The 26788-nt window shown below is 39.2% G+C and overlaps 1 protein-coding gene across 1 annotated transcript; it reads left to right on the top strand.

Annotated features, from left to right (window-relative positions):
- Positions 1 to 385: 385 nt before the first annotated feature.
- Positions 386 to 26369, top strand: LOC111347634 (uncharacterized). The gene is made up of 22 exons (XM_088737636.1): positions 386 to 853; positions 3921 to 4172; positions 4667 to 4806; positions 5358 to 5441; positions 7023 to 7222; positions 7604 to 7811; positions 9311 to 9360; positions 9701 to 9731; positions 10679 to 10743; positions 11460 to 11526; positions 14437 to 14504; positions 14856 to 14994; positions 15438 to 15662; positions 16570 to 16777; positions 17369 to 17460; positions 17636 to 17785; positions 18164 to 18658; positions 18814 to 18950; positions 19348 to 19495; positions 19685 to 19737; positions 20114 to 20262; positions 21790 to 26369. The coding sequence occupies exons 2-22, from the start codon at positions 3949 to 3951 to the stop codon at positions 24944 to 24946; spliced, it is 6090 nt and encodes a 2029-aa protein (XP_088593762.1). The 5' UTR covers positions 386 to 853; positions 3921 to 3948; the 3' UTR covers positions 24947 to 26369.
- The last annotated feature ends 419 nt before the right edge of the window (positions 26370 to 26788 follow it).

Raw genomic sequence — 26788 nt, 5'->3', positions numbered from 1 at the left:
AATATCAGTGCCCGCGACTGAAACAGTTATAATTTAGATATATCAACAAAGTTGAAATGGTAACGATTACAAAAGCTGACGTTTCGAGCGTTAGCCCTTCGAACGCTCGAAACGTCAACTTTTGTAATCGTTACGGTAGTCTCCCTCGCAGCCGTTTTTAGTCTCGTCACTCAACGCTCCTCCCCACAAAACTCGCCTTTTACACCGCACATGCACTTTACAGCCGGCACCCCGGCAACAATCTTACATAATTGTTACGGTGGCCAATTTACTATTTCAACTTTGTTGATACATCCAAATTATTTTTAAAAATAGACTCGCCATGAACACCGCACATGCGCTTTACAGGCTGCATGTCACAGACACTGGTTCTTATCGCGCTTTAAAGCTAATTAGGGACTTTAAGCAGTCAGGACGGCAACGCCACGGAAGACGTCGATTAAAAAATGAGTTTCTACTTTTAGTTAGAATTTCGAAAATGGCTGGATGTGTTTACCGTCTCATAGGGCGCCAGACGTCAAACTCAACATAACGCATAAAAGTAGCGTTGAGTTCCACATGTAAATTAGAATAATTTGCCGCCGCGGTTTCGCCTCGCAGACGACGCAAGTTTTGGTGATTTCACGTTGTTGTTTTGCGAAGGACGGCTAAGAAATGTACAAAGTTTAAAACGCACGTGCTGGGCTATTGTTCTGCCAATTAGATCTATTGTTTTCCCACGTTCTCGTTGCCGTCGCCGTCGTGGTTTGCTTAAAGTCCCTATTAATGTAGCAGTGATACGTGCTCATTCTGTTTTTTCTCGGGAGTGTGACTTCGCAATTGAAGAGAAAGCCTTTGACTGCAGTTGGGAAGGGTAAGTAAGGGTTCTTTTGATTAATTCTTGATAGTAGCGATGAAATGCAACAATCTCTCTCCTTTTAAATTACGACAATTTCATTGCCTTGATCGTCGTTGTTTTGTTCTCTGTTGCTAAAAGACTGGGAAGCGGAACGGATTTTCCGTTCGTTGCCCGTGATATATTTTCGGCGATTTACCGTCTCGGTCGCTCTTTATAGTTTTGAAGAAGTGTGTCGCAGCGAGGAATTCTTTCCATTTGTTGTTCCTTAACGGGTTGAGGCATTTCTGTTCTCCTCGTGGCCAAAGCGTCGGAAACAAACTGATCGCCGATTTTCGGTGAATGTGAGCACATCAGATTTCTCGCATTGCATTTCTGCTATGCGAATGTTCGAATTCAGAAGACCCGCAGAATCTTAGCGAATGTTTATTGTAAAATAAATCGTAGCTCAAAATTCCACCAAATTATTTTCATTGGAGAATTTACATTTGATTGATTAAAATGGATGTAATTATCTGACGCAGTGTACACCGCACATGCGCTTTACAACTTGCATCCAGTGACCTCACGACAAAGGTATCATCGCTATAATTGAATGCTCTGTTTGGTGAATGATTTACTGCGTGTTGTCATCTGTTGTCATGTTTGATTGCTCGGCCATCATTGTTTATATTTATATGAAAATTTGTCCGAGCTCTTCATCTAGAAATTAGAATTGAATCTTAGTGCCAGCGACAGAAACAGTTATACTGCACTGCTGTGGCGACACTACGAGTTTGAATTTCCAAACAGTATTTTTGTGTTCTTCCACATGGTGTAATTTAATCGTTTAAAAAGAAATTCGAGCCCTTGTTATAAAAATATTGATCAATATTCACAGACACTAATTAAAAACGGACTCGCCATGAATACTGCACATGTGCTGATCACAGGTTCTTATCTCTTTTAAAGCTTAGGCAGCTGCATAGTGTGCATTCTTTGCTTTTGCCTTCAGTTGGGTGAAGGTTAAAGGTGGCACCTAGTGTAATATTATGGTAAGGATTCTTTTGATTAACTCTTGATGCAGGTTTGCTGCCAGCTTAAACACAGTGCTTCGGCATACCTGGACAATTGGCGCAAACTCCCGTATTTTTGGGTTGTCGATAGCCATAACAACTAACTTTGTTTCACAGTGCAATTTTATGAATTAAAATTCAAGATGAAGGTTATACATTCTGGCCGAAATTTTTATTGAAATATGTAAGCTTGGTTGGGACAATGCCTATCATGGATGAAATGTTTTGTGGAAACAAAAGTGACAGGAGAGAAAATTGTTCACTTGAATCAATAGTAGAGTGGTTAGCTATACTTCAAAGCTATTGTAAACAATCATGATGCATTGCTCATCACACAGGTCAACTTAAGGTAGGGATTTTTATATTTTGATACTTTTGGAAACATCAGTTACGTTTTGAGTGCACTTTTGTTGTGGTCTATTGTGTAATCTTATTTTAAAAGAAATAATAGTCTCAGTTACATGTTGTGGCATGATAAGAATGTTTCCAATGATTCAAGTTCATCCCAGATTTTAGGGGATCAGTTTCTTAGAATTTCTACTTTGGTTCATGCATTGCCATTGCAACTGTTCAGGACAATTTCAATGCCTTGATAATCGTTATTTTGTTTTCGGTCACCAAAGGGCGAAAAAAGCTCAGCACAAACTTCTGTTCATTTCCTTTGATTTCAAGTCTATTTCAGTGAGTTGATAAGTTGATGACATTCAATGGTTTTCCCTCTCGATCATCCTTTAAAGTTTTAAATAGGTGTGTCACTATATGAAAACCTTTCTACTTGTTGTTCATTTTTTACAGTTGGAAGCTTGTCTGGCCTCCTCGTGACCGATGCATAGGAAATAAACCGGTCGCTGACTTTTGGTGAATGTGAACACTTAAGCGACTAATTTTAATTTCCGATTTGGAGTACACCATCCAAATAAATAAATGATTATAAGAAGAGCCTCATAGTTTCGCCTCCGGCCGTTTTCAAAGTTGGGTTTAAAAGTCAATGAGAGAGAATATCTGGGCCCTTAAATTGCACATTCGAAATGATTACGCGAGCCACACTTTGCAATTCTACAGAGTGTCAAAACCTTTTCAAACTTTCGTTGTTTCAAACTGTGTTACTATATTTGATTGCATAGTCACGCTTTGTAATTTTTGCCTTCATTCCTCCATTGACTCTGCTCTATCATTCCTAAAGTGAAATATTTATAGGGTGACTTAACAGGAAAATTTATTGTTGATACAGAACACACCTTTGTGTCATCAAGAAAAAAACTTTTAAACTGGTGAAAAGGACCTACCATTTGGTTGCCAGAGTGGGCATGATTTAGCTGACCTATTTCTGCTAGTTGGAAACAGCAACGCTTTGCCGGATTGTCTTGTTAATTTATTCCCGTTAATGAATTAACAATAGTAACTTGTTATTAACCTAGTGCAAGGGTTGTACTGGAGAATATTAGGGTGATTTAGCAAGAGGACGGAAACATTAGTTGACAAAGGCACGCGCAGCAAAAATACAGTAAGAAACGGTTGAGAATGTCGCCTAGTTTTGTTTCATAAGTGATTATCCGATACTCAGCTCTTTAAGGTACAAATGATGGGAGTCAACTGACTCCCAAAGACTGAACGAATTGTTTTTGCTGTGGAAAACTTCATGCCGATCAAATGATTTTAGTGAAATTGGAAGTAAAAAAATGAAAGTAACCTACACTATCTGAGTAACTTTTTGCAAAGGATTGGGAAACTACAAACAATTTTTAGTCAATGCATCGATTGCAACCCATTTGGTGACACATTTCTGTTTACAAAAAGTTTTTTAATAAACAACTTTGCACAGTTAACCTACGTGATTTGAGAAAGGAAAAAAAATGAATGTCATTTCATTCTTTTAGTGAAAACCTGTGACATTGGACTTGAAAATATTGCCCTTTTCAAGACCTCAGTCACAAGGTCCGAAAACCAGAGAATTTCAGTAATAGATTATCGGGTGAACGCTCTCTATATGCATTAAATAAATACAGTTTTATTTATCATTCCCTGGTTAGTTTTTTCAGAAAACAGTGCCACTGTGACATGATGGCTGCAGCGGTAAAGGATTCATTTACAAGAAATGTCACTTTACTGACGTTTGACGATTGTGGCAGGAGAAATGAAAACGTATATATACCCCGTAATTTGGAAAAAATAAGACGCTCAGGACAGTACAAACCCAATGTCCAGTTTCTTGCTACCGAGTCAGAGGTCGATGTGAAAGAAACACTCAAGGATGCGTTTCCAGCCTTTGACTTAAATGTGGGGTAAGTGAAAGTTTTTTTCTTTTTCAAAGTTGATCTTTTGATGTGGGAGAAACCACAAGGTTGCACTGTTTTTGTTGGAGATCTATTGGCTGGCGTTCAAACTTCTGTCCCCTATATTTTGTCAAGAGCTATTTTCATTTGGGATTTGTTTTGCTTGTTTCTTATAGTATGATATCCTAAAACTTCAACTGCATTTCACTATACGGAAAATGGGCGCAATGACGAACTAGAATTTGGATTGTCGTATGAAGTATCTCCAAAGCAGGCACAATGATCAAACCCCTTTCAGACACAAATACTCTTAATGTACTGCCTTTTTGACATAAGCTGATCAGTGTGAGAGTACGAAAAATCTTTGAAATAAATCTGATTTGAAAGAAATTTGACTGTGAGATCCCAAAGTCACCCAGATCTTCTATTTTTTTCCATTGATATCTCTAACTTATAATATGTATTTACTGATGATTTTGAGATGTATTGTTTTTAATGAACAGGTTTTCATGTGCAAAAATCACTACTAAAAGCAGCACCTTTGATTTTTGTGGTGAACATTGTATCTGGAATGGACGGAAAATCAGAAAGGAGATAAGAGGCAACTCTGTTCTCTACATTATTCTGAATAGACCTCCAAATGGTATGTACAATGTTAACACCTTTGTGCATGTGTATGGTTTGTGTATGAAATTGAAATTGGCTTCCTTATCTGTTCTTGGATATATTTGCATTTTAATGAAAATTTCAGCTCTTGATCTGTCCGCTATGTCTTTTTGGTGAAACATTTATTTTCTGCTAAGATTGATATAAATATTTGGCTCTGATATAGCCAAAGATCTTGAAAATACGCTGGAACCAGTGCTGCTTGCTGAATTATGAGTCGATTTATTCGGAGTTTCAGTATTTTCCCAGTAATGTTGGATATGTGTTCCAATGCTCCACCCAAAGGCCGGATTTGATGGTCATTTTTTTGTGAAGGGCAACATCAGCAATCTTGGCTTTCTACCCATTGACCAAGCTTTAAAACTTAGAACTTGAATACCTTTTCTTCTGAGTCATTCCTTCTCGAAAGTGTAATCTTGTTTAAAAACCTTTATATTCAAAGAGAAAACACAGTTTTGTCCTGAAGACAGCTATGAGCTTGGCAATTTTTATTTCATGTGTTTTTTTTTTAATTTTTTTATTTTTTAGCTATACCCAACTTGAACCAATCTTTGTTGAGTGATTCAAGTGCATCAGTTATGGTTCAGAATAGCATGCAACCCCTAAATGCAGGTATAACGAGTAGATCGACTAGTAAAATTAACAAATGATAAATGCCACAGCGCGCACTATTTAAACAATAGTGTTTCTGTTGAGGAACTATCGGCTGATAGTTGGCCCACAGAAATTTGATGTTCTTAAAACATATATTTGCCCAAGAAGCAAAGCTTCAAGGGCAAATATGCTAGTTTAAAGAACATCAAATTTTCAAGGGGCAACTATCAGACCAAAAGTTCCGAGACCTAAACACTCTTTTGTCGTTATTGTTCACCACCAAATTTTCTTCCGCGTGCCAGTTGAAAAACTGTCAAAACCCACTAAATGCAGATCAATCAAATATTTATTCATGCCTACAGCCTGTCATAAAATTAATGTCAATAATTTGCAACTGTATATGTTATACCTGTCAGACTTGAAAAGTCACTGTTTTTCCAATTTTTCTAACTTCGGGGCCGTCAAACCATTCAAATTCTTGAATCCATCAGGGTATTTTCTGCGAATGAGCACTATCCATCTGGGTATTTTCTGCAGACTGGCACTATGGGCTCATAGCATCTCTCCGTGGATGAACACTATCGCGTCACGTGATCAATTTAAACCAATAAGAATCAGAGAAAATTTATTGGTGAACTATAATGAGTTAAGATGCACGTGGGAAGTTGTAATGCATGAAAGAAGCGTAAGAGTCACATGAGGTGATGGCGTAGTTTGGTGTTAAATCAAGCAATGTCCACTTTTTGACAATTTATTTTGCTTCTTGTAACCTTTTTGTTTGAGTGCTGTAAGAGGAAATTCCTTGTGGGTCGCTCCCTGGGTGTGAAAGGGTTAAGATCAATTGATCAAACAATTACATTGTACATTATCCAGATAGATTTAGAGCATTTAACATCTGTAAAATTGACTTTAATTGTTAAACCATGTACCCAAAAGTGGCTAGCTGTTATTACCCTGTAATGTAGCTGCTTGCAGAGAACTTGTTCAGCATTGAATTATGCGTACATCAAAACTTTAAGAGAACTTTTTGGATCAGCTTTTGACAAAAACACAGCCACATCTACATGTCGATCAGAATGGGATTATATCTTCCATTATAACAGTGATGATATACAGCTGTACGTACTGCAATTAGTAGATCAACAAAAGATATGTTTATGTAGATTATATGTAATATGTTGTATCATATAGATAAATGTGTCTCAAATGGGTTGACCACGTATAATAATTTACTTTAAATGGAGCAAGGATGAGAACCAACAACAAACTCAACCTACATGCTTGATGCCAAGTCCATAAATCAAACCTGGGCCACAGTTGTGATAGGTTAGCGCTCTCATCACTGCACCAGCACAGCTCACATATGTAGAAATATACTTTAAATGATAGACCCACACAATCTACACTGAAATAGGTGTTTTTATCTTTTAACAACAGTGAATACTTAAACACTAGGGTATATTGTTATTTTGTAATTTGAGAGGAAACTGCAGTTACATGGTTATTTAATTTTGTATCACTTTGATAAATAATAAGTGGGGCACAATGGTATTTCCACTAGAGAACTTGACAATTTTTATTTCTATACTCCTATTGCAGTGACTTTGCCATTCTTGAACCAGTCTACACGTGCTTCTAATAATACTAGTACGACTCAATATGAAATGCCAACCCAGTGTGGCTTTCCAGTTCAAGAAAGCAGCATCCCAGGTTCAGGGCCATCTAAACGTGAATCATTCAACCCTGTACCATTCTCCTGTTATGTTGCTTGTATGATGCTAGTTCTCATAAAGGATTGGGAATTATTCTGATAATAGCTAGCTGTTTTTACCCTGTAAAATAGCTGCTAGCAGAGAACTTGTTTAACACTGAATTATATGCGTACATCAAAACTATAAGGGAACTCTTTATATTCAGCTTTTTGTAAGAAGTGACATATTCTTACCAGATGTGTCCTTGTCATTCCTCTCCACGTCGCGAAGATGTTCTCGGAATTGGTCACCTAGTCTTCTGCCTGTTTCGCCAATGTAAATCTTTTTGCAATAAGTGCAAGTTATGCAATAGATTCATTTTTTGTGAAGGGCAACATCAGCAATCTTGGCTTTCTACCCATTGACCAAGCTTTAAAACTTAGAACTTGAATACCTTCTCTTCTGAGCCATTCCTTCTTGAAAGTGTAGTCTTGTTTAAAAACCTTTATATTAAAAGAGAAAACACATGTATTTCACAGTTTTGTCCTGAAGACAGCTATGAGCTTGGCAATTTTTATTTCATGTGTTTTTTTTTACTTTTTTTATTTTTTAGCTATACCCAACTTGAACCAATCTTTGTTGAGTGATTCAAGTGCATCAGTTATGGTTCAGAATAGCATGCAACCCCCAAATGCAGGTATAACATTAAGTAGATCAACTAATAAAATTAACAAATGATAATTGCCACAGCGTGCACTATTTAAACAAGAGTGTTTCTGTTGAGGAACTATTGGCTGATAGTTGGCCCACAGAAATTTGATGTTCTTAAAACATATATCTGCCCAAGAAGCAAAGCTTCGAGGGCAACTATGCTAGTTTAAAGAACATCAAATTTTCAAGGGGCAACTATCGGACCAAAAGTTCCGAGACCTAAACACTCTTTTGTCTTTATTGTTCACCACCAGATTTTCTTCCGCATGCCAGTTGAAAAACTGTCAAAACCCACTAAATGCAGATCAATCAAATATCTATTCATGCCTACAGCCTGTCATAAAATTAATGTCAATAATTTGCAACTTTATATGATATACCTGTCAGACTTAAAATGTCACTGTTTTTCCGATTTTTCTAACTTCTTGGCCATCAAACCTTTCAAAATCTTTTATTGCTGAGTACTATCCATCAGAGTACTTCTGCAGATGGGCACTATCCATCCGGGTTTTTCGGTGGATGGGTGCTATCCATCGGGGTATTTTCTGCAAATGAGCACTATCCATCTGGGTATTTTCTGCAGACTGGCACTATGGGCTGATAGCGTCTCTCCATGGATGAACACTATCGCGTCACGTGATCAATTTAAACCAATAAGAATCAGAGAAAATTTATTGGTGAACTATAATGAGTTGAGATGCACGTGGGAAGTTGTAATGTGTGAAAGAAGCGTAAGAGTCACATGAGGTGATGGCGTAGTTTGGTGTTAAATCAAGCAATGTCCACTTTTTGACAATTTATTTTGCTTCTTGTAACCTTTTTGTTTGAGTGCTGTAAGAGGAAATTCCTTGTGGGTCGCTCCCTGGGTGTGAAAGGGTTAAGATCAATTGATCAAACAATTGTATTGTACATTATCCAGATAGATTTAGAGCATTTAACATCTGTAAAATTGACTTTAATTCTTAAACCATGTACCCAAAAGTGGCTAGCTGTTTTTACCCTGTAACACAGCTGCCTGCTGAGGGGGGGAGGGGCATATTTGTTTGTTGCGTTGACCCTGTGCCCCTCCCCCCGATCCCCCACTGCTCACCACTCATCATCAATTTCTCTCTGGCTCAGTTGCCTCCTGGCGAGAACTTGTGGAGACGGCGTGGCCGAGTGGTCAGGATGCTGGACTTGTAATCCGGTGTCCTGGGTTCAAGTCCCCCACCCTGCCACTCACTGGATTTGTTCTTGGTTGCCCCTAGTTCAACTCCTCAGCTGCGCTCTGTAAATAGCTCACTGGTCTGCCTCCTGCCAGTTGGGATTTCAAGTTCTTAGTTAGTCTATATTGTGGCTGAAAAGCCCCTGAGGGCTAAATTAACGTATTTATTTTATTAATTTTTTATTTTATAACTTAGATTCTACCTTTGTCCAGTGCTCATTAGGAACGTTTTTGAATAATTATTTTCTTTAAAGAAAATTGCATATATCTTTTACTTTAAGCAGACGGAAATCCAGACTTTGACACATTGATGGATCTATGGGATGAAGAAGTAAGATCTCATCTCTTAGCATGCCAGAATCAGAATGTGATTGCTATATTAACTAGACATGCATTTATCAGCCATTTCATTTAATGTTCATTAAAAATATTTTTGTTTTCAACTCTTGAATTTTTAATTTTTTTTTCATCCGTGCATCAGCTCATTGCTCGCATATTGTATGTTTAACCATTAAGTAAGGTATACTTATTGGCTAGTTTTGAAATGATGTTCAGTGATAATAGCACTTAATCCCAGTTTTGTTAAAACTAGTTATAGACGTTACAACGTAGACTGTAGTTAAGTATTTTCAAAGTGTTACACTAGCCTGTTTTCTTTCTAATTTTTGCAGATGCTGAATTCTTTTGACAATGACGAGGAAGGTACGTCAGTTGCTTTCGTTGACTTAAAGTTAGCAAGATAAATGACCCATATTTGCTAAATGGCTTATTACGAAAGGTACAGCTTGTACTTTCTGTATGGTAGCAGAATGGTGCAACAGATGTGTATATACGAGACTTTTCTGTGGGTGCATTAGTAATGTCATACCTTTCTGTAAAAGCGGCCGAAGGGAATGTGTGGTGCAGTGAGGACAATTTTGAGTTACATGTAGTGCGCAGAAAATCAAACTAAAAGAAATCGAGAACTCTCCACGTCGTTTCGATCAGAGAAATATAGAATGTTGTCCATATTAATTACCTTTTATACTTTTAAGCGATGAACACTTCCCGTTTACATAGACGATACTTAATCGTCAACAGATTCCTTTGTATACCTTCTTCATAGTGTTTTTTAGGTGGTAAACAGATATTATTACTCCAATTAGAAATCGCAGTCTGATCGGCCAATTTGCCGTTGTCGCACTGAAAGAAACGTTTTACTTATGTCAATATTGTGGTAAATAAACAAATCGTCAGTGGTTTAGCGTGGTCAAAATTTGTTGCGGACTCACTTGGCTGCGCGTCGTGAATTTACATTTTGACCACTGTAATGACAAATATCGTTGTCGATAAGAGTACAGACCACGCTTACACCAATGTCGATATATTAATTATCTCGGCGTAGCTGAGTGCGTCACAATTGTTTGAACAAAATTTTCAATTCTACTGTGGTCTATAACTCTACACACCCATGGTAACATCGAATCTATTTGTTTACAACAATTAAGAAGCAAACGTTGACTTAATATATGCATTTGTCTTCCACAAGACAACAAGTAACAGCCATTCAAGATGTGTGTGTAATTCTAATTCATGCAAAAAGAAAAAGGTAGATAAACAAAGATAAGTGTGTAAAAAGAAAATTGAAACTATAAATATTTCTACTGCAGGGACTTCAGATATCAGCAATATTCAACCCCCTAATCAAGGAATCTCGTCGTTGAATTCTTTTGAGGTAAGATTCATCTCCATGAAGGAAAAATGAATGAGCTACATTTACCCATTAAACTAATGGTGTATGGAAAGTCGTAAGATTTGGTATTAAGAAGACCAGACTCGCAGACCTTCCCGTAATAGAAACATTTATTCATTACCGGCCTCTGAATTCCTCAGATTGAGAACAAAATAAAGACAAAATAAATTTTAGAGGAAATATTTTCGTTCGAGTATTTTAGTGAGGCAAGAGCACTTAGCATTATTCGTGCATTTTACATGAAGGTTTCCGAAAAACTCCAATGCAGCTGAGCAGAGACTGGGAAGAGGTCAGCGCTTTTAGGTTTCAAGACTCAAGGCTAAAAAAAGCGGCTATGTTGTTATACCGTTTACTCACCTATACCTTTATTTCACGTTATAACACCCTGTTAAAAGTAATAATAAATTTTTTAAAGTGTCTGTATAATGAGCAATATTCGAGCCTCGTGGTGAGTTATTTAAATTTAGAGGAGAAAATGGAGCATTAAGAAGAGCATTTTTATGGGAAATCAAATGCATTAATAGTGTACAAAACTTTAATAGTTTTTTTTTTGTAGTTTTCTACGTAAAGAATCAAAAGGCTGTAGTGTTAAAATTGAAAGTGTTCCAATATCCTCTAAGTATAGCAAGATGGGTGTTATAAATGTTCGGTCTGTGTCTTCAAACGTAGCATCATGTGACCTTATGTTGTGTTAACAGATGTTTGACTGCCCTGCCGGTAATGACGGTTCAACCAGCGGTGTATGTGATCACAACTCGTCCTCAGGTAAAAGACTGTGTAGAGTTAGAAACTTACCCGAAGTATCCTCGTAAATCCTTACAACGGCTGATTTGCATAGTTTAGTAGTCGTTAACGGGACCGAGTGGAGTAATCTGTAGGGTGACAAGAAGTCCGAAATCGGACAGTTTAGACTTGAAACAGCAAATTAGGCCGAAAAAATATGGGCTGCAGAGAACCACACATATTTTAATTTGAATATATCAACAAAGTTGAAATGGTAAATTGGCCTCCGTTACGATTATAAAAGCTGACGTTTCGAGCGTTAGCCCTTCGTCGGAGCGAATAGAGGAATTGTGGGTTGTGCGTGCTTTTAAGGGCAGAAAATGGAGCTACGTTATTGGTGGGAGCATGGCAACGAGAAAAACATGAATAAATTAGTGGAATGAAAAGCGTTCTTTGATACCTGTGGGATTTAGACTGCCGGTTTGAAAGATGAGCTTTTGTTCAAGAGTTTTACGGCTTTCCGTGCTACCTAAGTGTAAGGAAAGACCGCAGATTGCCATATGTTGCTTAGAATGATTAGGTAAATTAAAATGTCTAGCGACTGGTTTCGATTTGTCCTTGTCATTCCTTTCCACGTCTCGAAGCTGTTTTCGGAATCGGTCACCTAGTCTTCTGCCTGTTTCGCCGATGTATATCTTTTTGCAATAAGTGCAAGTTATGCAATAGATTACATTGGCGGAGGTGCACGTGAATTGATCGGTGATCTTAATGCATCGTTTAGGTCCCGATATTTTATCAGTGTTGTGAATGAAAAGACACGTTTTGCATCGTGCACGAGCGCATTTAAAAGTGCCTGGTTGGTCATTAGTCTGAAAAGAACTTCTGACCAAAAAATTGCCTATATTTTTGTTGCATTTGAATGAAACGAGCGGAGGCTGCGAAAAGATAGTGCTTGTCTCTGGATCGTTCTGAAGTAATTTAAAGTTTTTAAGAATGATGGATTTAACTGAGTGGCTGTGAGGGTGAAACGTGAATGGAATGCGGTCGGAATCTTCTTTTTGTGACGTTTGTAGTGCTGAATGTTACGGTGGCCCAGAAGGCTCAACGCAAACAAAAAGTAAACTGCAGCAAATAAAAAATATACTGCAGCAAATAAAAAATATACTGCAGCAACGAAAAAATATACTGTTTGCTGCAGTATATTTTTATTTGCTGCAGTATATTTTTTATTTGCTGCAGTATATTTTTTGTTTGCGTTGAGCCTTCTGGGCCACCGTAGAATGTCGATCAATAAGTTGGGCGCGGTGATAACCCGCTTGAACGACAGAATCAGGGTAACCACGTCTATCGAGAAACTGGCACATTGACTCTGATTTGTGGTGGAAATCAGAATCATCACTACATAAACGACGAAGTCTTAGAAACTGAGAAAAAGGAATGGAATTTTTAAAGTGAGATGGATGCGAAGACGAATACAACAAGTAATTATGCGAGTCTGTAGGTTTGTAATACACACTAGTGTTAGGGATAGCACAAAACTTCGACGCGTTATCCGTAATATTCCTTTAATTTTCGACCATCACAATTGATAGTATGAACATGTCATGAAAAATCGGTTACAAGACGGTGAAAACTGAGAAAGAAAACAAACAAGAAGACGAATAAACAAAATGAATACCTGAAACAAGCGTCAATCGAAATCCTACTTACATTTTGTGCGAACCTAACGATTAAAAGAAGACTTTACAGCCCGCAAGTGCTCGTCGTTAAGAACACGTGCGAGAAGCTACAGTCCCGAAAAACATTTGACCAAACTCTACCTCGTGTATATATACCGAAACGTAACGCAACAAACAAAAAAACAAGAACAAAGGAAAAACGTCAAGGACTAAGTTTAACTAAACAACTAGTGCATAGAGGATAAAGAATTGTCAGAAATTTCCCAGGTATATTTCAGAGCCGGGTGAAAAGAATTGACTGCGGTTATGAATTGAGTGAGCTCCTCTCTGGTAGAGGAGGTGGCGCCGATACAGTCGTCGATGTAGCGACCGTAGAGTTCGGGTTTGGAGCCGTTGTATTGGCTGAAAAATTGGTGTTCGACAAAACCTACAAAAAGATTGGCATAGCTAGGTCCCATTTTGGTACCCATGGCTAACACCATTGGTTTGTTTGAAAAAAGTTGTCCCCGAATGAAAAACAATTGAGTGTGAGCACTAGTTCGGCTAAGCGTAGTAGTGTTTCAGATTTAGGTTCCTTAACAGTACGTTGATCAAAAAATGTTTAAGGGCCAGAAGACCTTCGCCATTAGGAATGACAGTGTAAAGAGACGTAATATCCATGGTGAAAAGAAGTTTGTTTTTGCCAAGGAAATAACGTCGCCAAAAATTTGAAGAGCGTGTTGGCTGTCTTTAATATATGATGGTAAAGTTTTGACGATGGGAGCCATAATTTTGTCTAAATAGCTGGAGATAAGTTCGGTAGGGCAACTCCAAGCCGAGACGATGGGCCGACCCGGGTTGTTAGGTTTGTGAATTTTAGGTAAAAAGTAAATACAAGAAGTTCTAGGAGTGGTTATGATGAGATTTTTTGCTGTGGCCGGCAATTCTTGTTTAGTTATGAGTTGGTTGATCGTATTTTTGACGGTGTTTTGATTGCTGGCAGTGAGGTCTTCGTCGACCTTTTGATAAAAAGAGGTGTCAGAAAGTTGCCGCAAAGCTTCTTTTTGGTAGAGGTCGGTGCGCTAAACAACGACTGAGCCGCCCTTATCGGCCGTTTTGATAACTATGTCTTTGCGTTTTTTAAGGCTTTGTAGAGCCGACCACTCTTCAGAGCACTCATATTTTACTCTGTCATGATCAGTGATGTGCCATAAGTTCAGAGAGGGAACTAGCGAGAATTTACAGAAACTGCGTGTGTACAAATCTTTGGTAAAATCTCAATTATGTTCCGTAGATGATCTGTCAACACATGAAGATGAGCACTTTAACTTCACTGTCGAGCCGAATAAGGTTCCCCTGGAGGTAAGGGTTTACGAAAATTATCGTAGCAAGGTATTCATCACTGTATCAGTACACGCCTTATGTGATTGATATGCAGGTGGTTTTCTGTTATATGCATGTTATAATTCTATCATAATAAATGCACCTAAATTGTATGGCAATCAACCATATTAAGAGTGTTCTACCGCGAAATTCTATCAATATGTACATTAATAGATAAACAATCAGATATAATTAGAGAAGAGTTATTAAACTTTTAAGGAAATCAGTTTTGGCTGTGTCTGAATGGATTAACTTACTAAGTTGTACATGGTACGGTGATCATCGTAAACGTTTGCACTTTTCGTTACGCGGCATATTTCTGTTTTCTAGGGTGCAGGTTATTGTCGCTTTGAATCTGATCGAAAGTTGCCAGGGAAGGTGCTGTCCGGATTTGCAAGCTTCGAGAATCTGGGAGCAGTTGAAGTGGATAGGTTTAGGGATAAATTCCTTATTGGAATGGAGATTCCACGTATGTTGATTCTTACTCTTTAAATATAACCGTGAAACTGTTCTCAACTCATGCTTAACTAGTGCGGAGATAAACGAAATGTTTAGCATGTGTACTCTCGTGGTCATTAGAGTAACAGCAGGAGCTTTGACTTCAAATATCTATGATCAGTATTTTATTTTTTTGTAATTACGTACAAGTGAAAACGAATTTGCAAAGTATTAGATCCGCTAATCCTTTACTAATTTTGGTGACACCGAAGTACCTTGTATTTGTGTTCTATATTTAGTTTGTTTGAATTTCACATCTCAGTAATATCAGACAAAAGTTTTAAAGAAAAACAAAACAGAACAAAAAGGCACGAAAAGAAACGAGGAGCGAAAAAAGGAATGAGGTACGAGGTATGCCTTCTCCACAGTTTTAATCGTGATGATCATTATTTTTGCGTGTTTTTGTTATTATAGCTGCCCAACAGCCAGGCTGGGTCAAGATTTATTTAAAGAAAGCTGATGATAAAGCGTTGGGCGAAACATATATTAAATATTATGATAAAGAACTCGAGGCTATCGAGGTGGTGGTTCAAAGCCCTAGGTTACTGCCGCATCTTTTGCGAAAATGGGCTCATAATTTGGATACTCATAACACTACAACATCCACTGGGGGTGAAGCACAAAATTTTGGAATTTGTGGTGAGTGGCGCAACTTATTGATTACATCCAAATTTCATGAGAACTACTGAGAAAAACTGCAGGTGACCCTAACAGATGCAAGCTAAGGCGAGAATCCTAAATTGTTGAATTTTTTTAAAAGATGTTGAGGATTCTGTAAAGCTCTAATCTTGAATCATTGCTAACATCAAAGCCTGCAGTGCAAGCGTCATAGTTGGGCGATCGTTTGTTTAATATGGAATTAGAGTCGACGGTAGGGGTAGGGGGCGGGGGAAGGCGGTAATATTCATTGCCCCACCCCCCTCTCCTTCTTTTTGACTTTCGCCCACCCCCTTAGTACAAAATCTATTTCTCTCTCCAGCCTTCCGCTGCTGTAAAATCAAAGATGGCTGCTGGAATTTTCACCGAGATAATACTGAGTACTCGCCCGTCAAAATTACGCCCTCTCCCCAGGCTACTAACATCATAGTCAATCTTACTGTTAATCAATCAATTAATCAACTAGTCAATCAATCGGTCAATCATTCAATCAATTTTTACAAATCATGCATCTTTATGTATATTCTTTAATTCTTTAAAAATATCAAATTACAAGCCCTCGATATCGTCCCGTACCTATTGCAATGTTATACTGAATATCATTTTTTTAAAAAATCTTTTGCCTTTTTGAAAACAAATTTAAAGAATTGTCTTCGTTGTTCACTTATTGTTTGTTGGATCTGACCGGCTAGACCAGTCAATGGGAAAGTTAATAGTTTTATTTTCTTAAAATGTTTTTTCGATTTATTAGAGTTGTTAGCAGAATACTGGATTTAAATTTAGCACTCAACTATTCTGGCCAGAAAGTTATGTTTGATAGAGGAACTCGAGTAATTGCTGGTTGGCTGGCCATGTTTGACCAATTGTAAACACTCACAATTTTTTTTAGGTTCTATACAGCCAGTTCAGATGCTATGCGTCTTAGTTTACGCTGCAGCAGAAATTGGTGGCCAGCAATTCATTGAAATGATCTTCAACTCTTCCGCCGGAAGAGTAGTTTATGACCTTTACAAAGACAGGTCAGCTCTTCCTGAAGCTATTGCCAGAGAATGTGGGCATGAGAAGATAGCAATTTACCTTGAGGAGATAACTAAAAGGTACTAAGATTACAAAAACGGTTGGGGTTATTCATCGCGGTAATATGCGATGTTAGAGACATTTAGATGCTCGTCTACTTCTAACTGCGAGCCACGGATCGACATCAGGCGTTAGACTGTTGTAGTGAGTTCACTTTGCCACTCAGGTTGATGTACATTAGTTTCTTCTTTTTTGTTTTAAAATGATATTGGGCTTCTTTGGTTAACTCTTGTTGACTTATTTGATGCTTTTTCGCAAAAGATTTAGTCGCCCTTTTCCACTCTGTCTGGGATGAGAGTGGGTCGAGTTTCAGCAGAGATTAAAACGATCTAGACTTTTTTTTATTTTGATATTGAATTGTCCTTTCCCATTTTTGTGTCGACTATCCTCGACTTAACCTATGAGATTTGGTTATATCAACTTAGGCTGAAATTGTAAATTGGCCACCGTAATGAGTTAAAAAGCTGACGCTTCGAGCGTTAGCCCTTCGTCACTGCTGATGCAGTCATTTTTTATGAGCATCATAAGGTTTAGATCGACTGCTTTTTGCGAACGTTAACGAGTCATAAACAATTAAAATACAATCGTTAAAACAAATTTTTGCTGCTTAGATTTTCTTTAGAGAGTGACGCCCCAAACTACCAACAGACAATCGACTGGTCTGAGCTTGTGAGAGCTGCGGAGGAAGCGCAAAAGCAGCCCGGTGAGTGAACAACTAGCACTGCTGACTTAGAATATGTTTTTAGATATGTATACAGCTTGCAAGTTGTGAAGTGATGTTTATACGAAAGAAACCGCGCACCGTTAAGATTGTAGCGGAGGGTGACGTATGGGCAGTAACCCATTATTTCTTTTAATTTTGTGCTTTTACCAAACAGGTCTCAGCAGTGAACAAAAGAGCAATCATCTTGAAAGTAATGTTGTAAAGGACACTGGTTATTTGGGAGACATTGACACCTCGTCTAACGAATCTTGCGAGAGCGTAAGCTCCGAGTCTGAAGATAACATTCCTCTGGCGACTTCTAAAGGTACCCCGTGGTCATGTTTTTTTTGTCATAAATGTTAGTGGACACTAAATCCTTCCCACCATTGTACTTGTGGTTGTTTTGTAAAACATTCAGTTAGCTATTGGTGTAGAAAGAATTTACGCGTATAAGCCTTAGAAAAGGGAGAGCAAACAATAACCCGTTCTACAGATTGAAACAACGCATTAGTATAGCCTTTCACTATTATCGTTTAAAAATTAATATTTTTTGTTTCGTTTTTCGGCAGATTTTACCCCTCTTTCCATTTCATTCGGAAAAATTTATGGTTATGGATATCAAAACCCCTTTACGGACCACAAGTGTTTGTCATGGCTATAGTTAACGCAGCGTATTGTACTTCTCTTTTTTTTTCCGAAATAGAAGTGGATTACCTTGCAGATGAGCTCAGCGAAAATGCATTGGTAGATGAGGATCAGGAATGTGGAATCAAGAAGGCTGCTGCGAGCCAAAGTTTGACGTCTTTTAGTGAAATTGGACATTTTAACCGACAGCGAGTAAACTGTAGAGTGTCCAACAAAGTTGTGTTAGCGACCTTACGAGGAAGGCAACTCTCAATTTTTCAAGATAGCTTCCTTCTTGAAGCCCACGGCTTGAAACACCTGAAAGGTCTTAATAAATGTGATACTTCCTTTTTCTTTGGCTCAGAAGCGGAAGGTATCCAATCTCATCTAATCACGGAGTATGAAAGGTGGTTTTTCCTGTTTAATTGCATAAAAGACAACAGTTTACACAATCAGACGTTTGCGGTAGAATATGGACAATTTCTACAACAAACTAAACAGGAAACCCAAGCAGTTATGATGGGAGCTTCCTCTGGCTGCGTTGAAGACATTCCTTGCCTACAATCAACAAGGGGTAAGGAACTGATCGTATGTATAATAATTCAGTCTAAGTTAACTTAGTTAAACATTTCCAGTCTAGAATAATGCACTTGACGGGCCTTCATCTCTTGGGTGTGTGATACATTTGCCGAATTCCTTAACTTTGGATTAATTATTATTATTTTCCAGAACTCTTAACAACGTCTGATAATCCGGAGTTAGCTGTTCAGTGGAATACGACTCAAGGGTCAACAAAACATTCTACTTCCAATGTATGGGTGTTGACTTGTTTGTACCGTCCAGCGAGGAATATTCTGTTTGTATATGTAAGTACTTAACAAGTGTAAATTGGCGATATTTCACTAATTTTTCTCTCTGAAAAGAGAGGGAAATTTCAACTTTGTAGAATCACTCTTTTTTCAAGTAGTCAGTCAGTATTTTAAGTCTGCACCTCACTCGACTCTGATGATGACTTCCGCTCAGGTTGTCGAAACGTCAGTCACTAATACCGACAACATTCCTTCTCATGACCACTCCACCAGGGCGATCAGACTACACGACCAGATGATGCCCGTGGGTTAAAACGTTTCACTGCAAAAAGGCTGTCTGCCTAAAGATGAACGACCAGTGTACCGACCATACGCTTTCCCGTTAAGACTTTGTATGTTAAAGGCTGGTAAATTTATGTTGAACTTTAAAATGTCTTTTCTTTTCGTTTTTGAGGTTGCAGATAACAGTGATGTTTTCCCTCACAAAGCGTATTTCGATGATGATGGATACGAATTGTCAACCCAGCGCTGGCAGTGGCAGCGATACAGCGGCAGTTTATTTAATATCCAGAGTAGGCTACAAGAAATGCGGAAACTATCAGGTACTTCTTGCTTAGGGTTTACTTGGAGCTTTATGGCTCAGCTCGTGAAGAATTTCAGAATTGCTCCCAAGTTTTTTGACCCGATTCTAATTTGCTTATTTTTTCCTAAATTAGTTCTTTAATTTATAACAAGCTTATTAACACCGACAACGAGTCTTCTAATTTGAGTTATTGTCCTTCTATTGTTAGAGCAAATGAGACCAGAATTCGGCCCGACCCCTCTTCCTACGTGCAGTGCAAAGGTATGTTTGTTGTTTTTAGCTGGGGAGAGTAAGAATTTTGTTGACTTTGATAGGAATGTAGTACGTGCAGCATAAACCAGCTACCTGCTATCTCATCATGTGCCTCGTTAAGGAGTCCAATTCCTGAACATTGAATTTTTTCTCCGTGAGAACCGAAGTGTTGATCGCATTTTACAAAAAGTAATTGAAGCTTGCACCGTTGATAAGTCCTCCTTCTAAATGAATATTGGCACTCACAGTAAGTCGATTGTTACTTGAAGTGTTTTTCCATTTATGAGCTGTAAAGAAAGCGAAAGAGTCAATCATGTCTTTAGATGTAAGGTAATGAAATTACAATGAACTGCAGTAGGGATATGAACAATACGTTTCTTTACAGCAGATTTTGCCTCAAGTGCAAGGCAAGCACGTGTTACGTCAGCCTGAATGTTGTCCTACTTGGTTGTATACCATGGTGCGTCAATGCTTGGTCTATGCTCCAGAAGAAAGACAACCTTTAATCGCCATATTTGATGCCATCTCGTCGAGGTTAGTCATCATAAATGACCTTAGGCATCGCACTTTTGAAATCAAACAAAATATTAATATTAATGAAAGGGTTACGCGTTGTGGTCCATTTACAACACTAAATATCCCGAACTGAATATAAACATTTTACACGTAAGATTAATAAAAATTACCCACTCCTTGGCGATTTCTGCCGATTTGGGCTTGGTTATTACTATTACTGTTAATGTTATTCCCATTATAACAGGAATATATATTACTTATAGCACGTTCAATTTCCAAAACTTAAAACCGCCTTTCGCAACGCTGAACGCGATTCATTTGTTGGGGGAAGTGAATCGTAGTTAGCCTGCAGTGCAGGCGTCTTATTAGGGCAATTTATCGTTAAACACGAAGGCCGCTATGAAAGGAGAGGTGCCTTAGGTACCTCTGGACCATTTGTCAATCAACCGTCGTGTGATGTAGAACTCCAACAGTCAAGTCAGCTTGAGCTATAGCTAATCCTAAGCAGTGAACAGCGGGCGCATTCCTCAAAATTGTTTTATGTTTTCATCACAATACAAGAATTTTTGAGATTTGTATTTCCTTTCTCCAGTGGAAACTGTCTTTATTTGTGGCGGTAAATTTAAAATCGAAGTAGGTGGTTCGCACGTTACATCATTGCTACCATGCTGGTGGAAGTAAACATCTCATTAGCTCCGTTTGTTCGTCTATCAGACACCTAAGGGACCTCTCCTTTTATAGCGCGCCTTCGTGTTTAAGAAGTGCGCGCTTGTTTATTCAACCGACCATGTTTGATTTAGAGTTTGAGTCGACGGTAGGGGGCGGGGGCGGGGGCGGGGGCGGGGGCGGGGGCGGGAAAGGGCGAGAGGACGACGGAATATTCACTACCTCACCCCGGCCCCTCTCTTTATTTTTGACCGTCAGTGATGGCGGTCATTTTTCGCTAAGCAAATACTGTGCACTCGCTCGCCCTAATTACGCCTGTTCTGCAGGCTAAATCGTCGTAGGAGCAAACTCCCCGAAAATACGCTGAATATTTATTCAAACACGTGCGTGATCGCGTGGGTCATCTGCTTGAAAGATCAGATAAGTGGAAGGAAAACCTTTGAAACTCGGAAAACTTCGGAACTCCTACGTCATATAACCTGTCAGGAAGAGTGCTGACGTACCCTAAAAAATTGTTTTAAAAAAAGAAACAAAAAAACAAAAACAGAATCTGAACATTTTCATTACCAATCAACAAAGAGGAGTTTAAGAAAACCATTGAGAGAAAACGTAAGAAAGTTAGTGCATCGGGACATTTATGAGAAATTAAACTTTGCTTAAATTTGTGATAAGATGATTCAATTCAAAGGCTCAAACCTATTGATACAAAGTTAGTCAGACAAGGTAGGACCCCTTTGAATGTAACAGCAGAAAATTCTTTCTTGGATGGAACATACTGTACTCCACTAAGTCCTGAAATATGAACCTTTCTGCGTAAGCATTTTCCAGTCAGCGCAAACATAACTCAGTAAATAAATTCATATCATTTTTTTCTTGTAGGACATCAGGAGCGCACTTGATATCGACTTGGTTGAGTCAGTATAACCAATTAATATCTTCACCCCTGAATAAATGCCAGTCAGAAGATCCTTGCCTTGTAAACGATGAAACGAATCACTGTTCTGAAACGTTATACGAAGAACATAGGGAGGATTTGGCTAAGGATGCGTCATTAACTGCTTTCACCCTAACCATCTACAGCGAACGCGGATACCTGGATAAAGACTGGCGAAGAAGCATTAGGGATGAGTTGGCGAAGAGTGCGTCGTCAACTGCTTTCACCCTAACCATCAACAGCGAACACGGATACCTGTATGGAGACTGGGAAAGAGGCCTTGGGGAAGAGTTGGCAAAGAGTAGGTCATTAACTGCTTTCACCCTAGCCATTAACATCGAGTACGGATACATAGGTAACCACTGGGGAAGAGGCCTTGGGAAAGAGTTGGCGAAGAGTACGTCATTAACTGCTTTAACCCTAACCATCCACATCAAACGCGGAGACTTGTGTAAAGACTGGGGAAGAGGCCTTGGGGAAGGTTTGGCGAATAGTACGTCATTAACTGCTTTCACCCTAACCATCAACAGCGAACACGGAGACTTTGATGGAGACTGGGTAAGACGCCTTGGAGAAGGTTTGGCGAAGAGTGCGTCATTAACTGCTTTCACCCTAACAATCAACAGCGAACGCCTATACCAGCTTGGAAACTGGGGAAGAGGCCTCGGAGAAGGTTTGGCGAATAGTACGTCATTAACTGCTTTCACCCTAACAATCAACAGCGAACGCCTATACCAGCTTGGAAACTGGGTAAGAGGCCTCGGAGAAGGTTTGGCGAATAGTACGTCATTAACTGCTTTCACCCTCACAATCAACAGCAAACACCCATACCTGGAGGGAGACTGGGGAAGAGCCCTCGGAGAAGGTTTGGCGAATAGTACGTCATTAACTGCTTTCACCCTCACAATCAACAGCAAACACCCATACCTGGAGGGAGACTGGGGAAGAGCCCTCGGAGAAGGTTTGGCGAAGAGTACGTCATTAACTGATTTCACCCCCACAATCAACAGCAAACGCCCATACCTGGAGGGAGACTGGGGAAGAGGCCTCGGAGAAGGTTTGGCGAATAGTACGTCATTAACTGCTTTCACCCTAACAATCAACAGCAAACGCCTATACCAGCTTGGAAACTGGGGAAGAGGCCTCGGAGAAGGTTTGGCGAATAGTACGTCATTAACTGCTTTCACCCTAACAATCAACAGCGAACGCCTATACCAGCTTGGAAACTGGGGAAGAGGCCTCGGAGAAGGTTTGGCGAATAGTACGTCATTAACTGCTTTCACCCTCACAATCAACAGCAAACACCCATACCTGGAGGGAGACTGGGGAAGAGACCTCGGAGAAGGTTTGGCAAATAGTACGTCATTAACTGCTTTCACCCTCACAATCAACAGCAAACACCTATACCAGCTTGGAAACTGGGGAAGAGGCCTCGGAGAAGGTTTGGCGAATAGTACGTCATTAACTGCTTTCACCCTAACAATCAACAGCGAACGCCTATACCAGCTTGGAAACTGGGGAAGAGGCCTCGGAGAAGGTTTGGCAAATAGTACGTCATTAACTGCTTTCACCCTCACAGTCAACAGCGAACACCTTTTCCTGGATGTAGAGTGGGGAAGAGGCCTCGGAGAAGGTTTGGCGAAGAGTACGTCATTAACTGCTTTCACCCTCACAATCAATAGCAAACACAGATACCTGGATGGAGACTGGGGAAGAGGCCTCGGAGAAGGTTTGGCGAATAGTACGTCATTAACTGCTTTCACCCTAACAATCAACAGCGAACGCCTATACCAGCTTGGAAACTGGGGAAGAGGCCTCGGAGAAGGTTTGGCGAATAGTACGTCATTAACTGCTTTCACCCTCACAATCAACAGCAAACGCCCATACCAGGAGGGAGACTGGGGAAGAGACCTCGGAGAAGGTTTGGCAAATAGTACGTCATTAACTGCTTTCACCCTCACAGTCAACAGCGAACACCTTTTCCTGGATGTAGAGTGGGGAAGAGGCCTCGGAGAAGGTTTGGCGAAGAGTACGTCATTAACTGCTTTCACCCTCACAATCAATAGCAAACACAGATACCTGGATGAAGACTGGGGAAGAGGCCTCGGAGAAGGTTTGGCGAATAGTACGTCATTAACTGCTTTCACCCTCTCAATCAATAGCGAATACGGAGACTTTGATGGAGACTGGGGAAGAGGCCTCGGAGGAGGTTTGGCAAATAGTACGTCATTAACTGCTTTCACCCTAACAATCAACAGCGAACGCCTATACCAGCTTGGAAACTGGGGAAGAGGCCTCGGAGAAGGTTTGGCGAAGAGTACGTCATTAACTGCTTTCACCCTCACAATCAACAGCGAACACAGATACCTGGATGGAGACTGGGTAAGAGGCCTCGGAGAAGGTTTGGCGAATAGTACGTCATTAACTGCTTTCACCCTCACAATCAACAGCGAACACAGATACCTGGATGGAGACTGGGGAAGAGGCCTCGGAGAAGGTTTGGCGAAGAGTACGTCATTAACTGCTTTCACCCTCACAATCAACAGCGAACACGGATACCTGTATGGAGACTGGGGAAGAGGTCTCGGAAATGGTTTGGCGAATAGTACGTCAATAACTGCTTTCACCCTCACAATCAATAGCAAGCCCAGATACCTGTATGGTGACTGGGTAAAAGGGCTGGTTGAAGGTCTGGTGGAAAGCACATCGATAACTGCCTTAATCCTGACAACCATCAATAACGATTACCTGACGGGGGATTTTGTTGAAAGCCTGAGAAGAGTTTTACAAAATAGCAAGTTATTATTTTCTTCTAATGTGAGGATTTCTGACAGCAGTTATCTGGGTGGATGTTTCTCTTCTTTTGATGTTGATAGTGGTTTTCAAAGAAGCCCACCGTTGTGTCAGTGGAATCGACAAATCAATCATGAAGAGAAATTTTTAGACTCTGGATCTCTAAGTTTTTCGAAGTATTCAACTAAATTAACGAAACAGAAAATGAAGAAGTATGACGCGAAGAAGGAAATAATGCCAAACGAATGCACGAAAAAGTATGATGACGAGATCTTTGTTGGTAAAAAAAAGACGCACAAGTCGTGTTAAATCCTTACAGTACAAATCGAATTGATGCTTAACCTAACGTGGATCATTCAAGCGCACACAGACGTTTGAAAACTTCAAGATTTTGTTTCTGTTCCTTCCCGATAGGATAGAGCTTTTGAAGCTCAAAACAACAAAAAAAAAGTATGTTAAATAATACTCGTTTCGAAGCACAATAAGCATGCAGTTGCTCAATCGAGGAAATTATTTTTGGAGTTTACGATACTTTCTTAATTTCCTAACGTGAGGCTAATCATGGCTGAAAACAAACTGAGTTTTCTAACTTCATCTGAAAATTTGGAGACTCTTCACTGGAACGGTACGAATATTATTTTGAGGTGTTGATATTTCCCGAGAGTGAAAGTTTTGTTTTAAATTGTACAATTTTCAGAATTTTCAAGACAAATTTACTGGTCATGAATTCTTGTAAACAATTGCAACTAAGCTGGGTATTGTAAATCTACTACACGGGTCTAGTAAATGCAAGAAATTTGTCAGGTTTTCGCTTCGTTTTTCGAGCGGCTGATATAAATTTCCTTTTTTGCGCTGCTGAGCAAACAATTTACAGTTCTTTGGATAAAGATTTTCTTTGTCGTTTTTGCCCGTCATATATTCATAGAGAAGCTAGAATTGCTTTCAGCTGCGCCTCTAGTAACTCTTAGCTTCTCTCGTGCTCTCAATTTTTCCCTCGTGCATTCATAACTCGGCATATATCGAAAAATCTTTTTTCAAAAGATTGCAAATTAATATTGTCTACTCAGGAGCGAAAAACAACTAGTTTCTTGCATATACGAGACTGCGTAGTAAATTCAACATGCCGGCTTGAATCGTTTCAGTATCTGCTCCCTAACCAATATATACACGCAAAGCATGAACCAATTCTTTATTACTAGAATGTTTGTTATCAACGGAGTCCTCCTTTTATTGCAACCATATTTAACCGTAGTGATGACTATTGTAGTCCCCTCCCCCCCCAAAAAAAAAAAAAAAAACGAAAGAAAGAATGATAGGCCGATTGTCTCGAAACGTTAATTCATTTCAAGTAATAAATGAACGAATTATTTTTCGGTTGTTGCTTACTAAAACAGCCATAATTAGTTGAAGTTTCAAAGGAGTGAGAATCGAAATAATTATAGAACTTTTTAATACCAGAAGAAATCAAAGTGGCTGTGAGCCACTAAACTCGAGCCGGGAATGGACTTTTTGTATTAATTCATAGCTCAGGGGGTCCACTTCCAGGAAAATCTGACAATGCTTCTTTTTTCTCATTAAAAGCACTCGCACACTTTTATAAAAGTTTTATTGAAGTTTTATTTTGACATTTTATGCAGTGATAAAAAGTTTTGATGTGACAAAGATTATTAAGGGTTTCTTCCTGGTACTGTTATTAAAAATGGGAAGATTATTTCGTTTCGATAAACATGAACCACAGGCTGAGATGTTCACTGTCTGCCTAAAGTATTACCATCATTCAAGTTGAGTAATTCTATGGTTTTCTACGTAGGTTGAATATTTGCCAATGTAGCACAGCGGACTGGCTAGTAGCCCGGAAAGCGAGAGGCGTTTTAAAGGATTTGTTTCCTTACAAAGAAATTTTGGGAAAGACAGCGTTTATCTTTACGATGCGTGTGTTTTAAAAGCTACCCGGTCGACTTCGTCTCGGTCCATGAAAACGGAAAGAAAACAAACGAGGCTAATATTCAACCATCTTGACCGAACAAGCTTGGTCAATAAAGGATTTATCATATAGCAAAAATATTTCGCTTTAAAAAGAATCAAGAATGACTCGTTTACTTGGAGAGCCGGGAGAGAAAGTCAAATGTGTTTGTAGCCTAATGACGAGGG

Source organism: Stylophora pistillata, chromosome 11 (genome assembly GCF_964205215.1).
Source record: "Stylophora pistillata chromosome 11, jaStyPist1.2, whole genome shotgun sequence".
NCBI classification, from domain to species: Eukaryota; Metazoa; Cnidaria; class Anthozoa; order Scleractinia; family Pocilloporidae; genus Stylophora; species Stylophora pistillata.
Note: the sequence above shows the minus strand (reverse complement) of the source record. Positions and strands in the feature narration are given on the sequence as shown.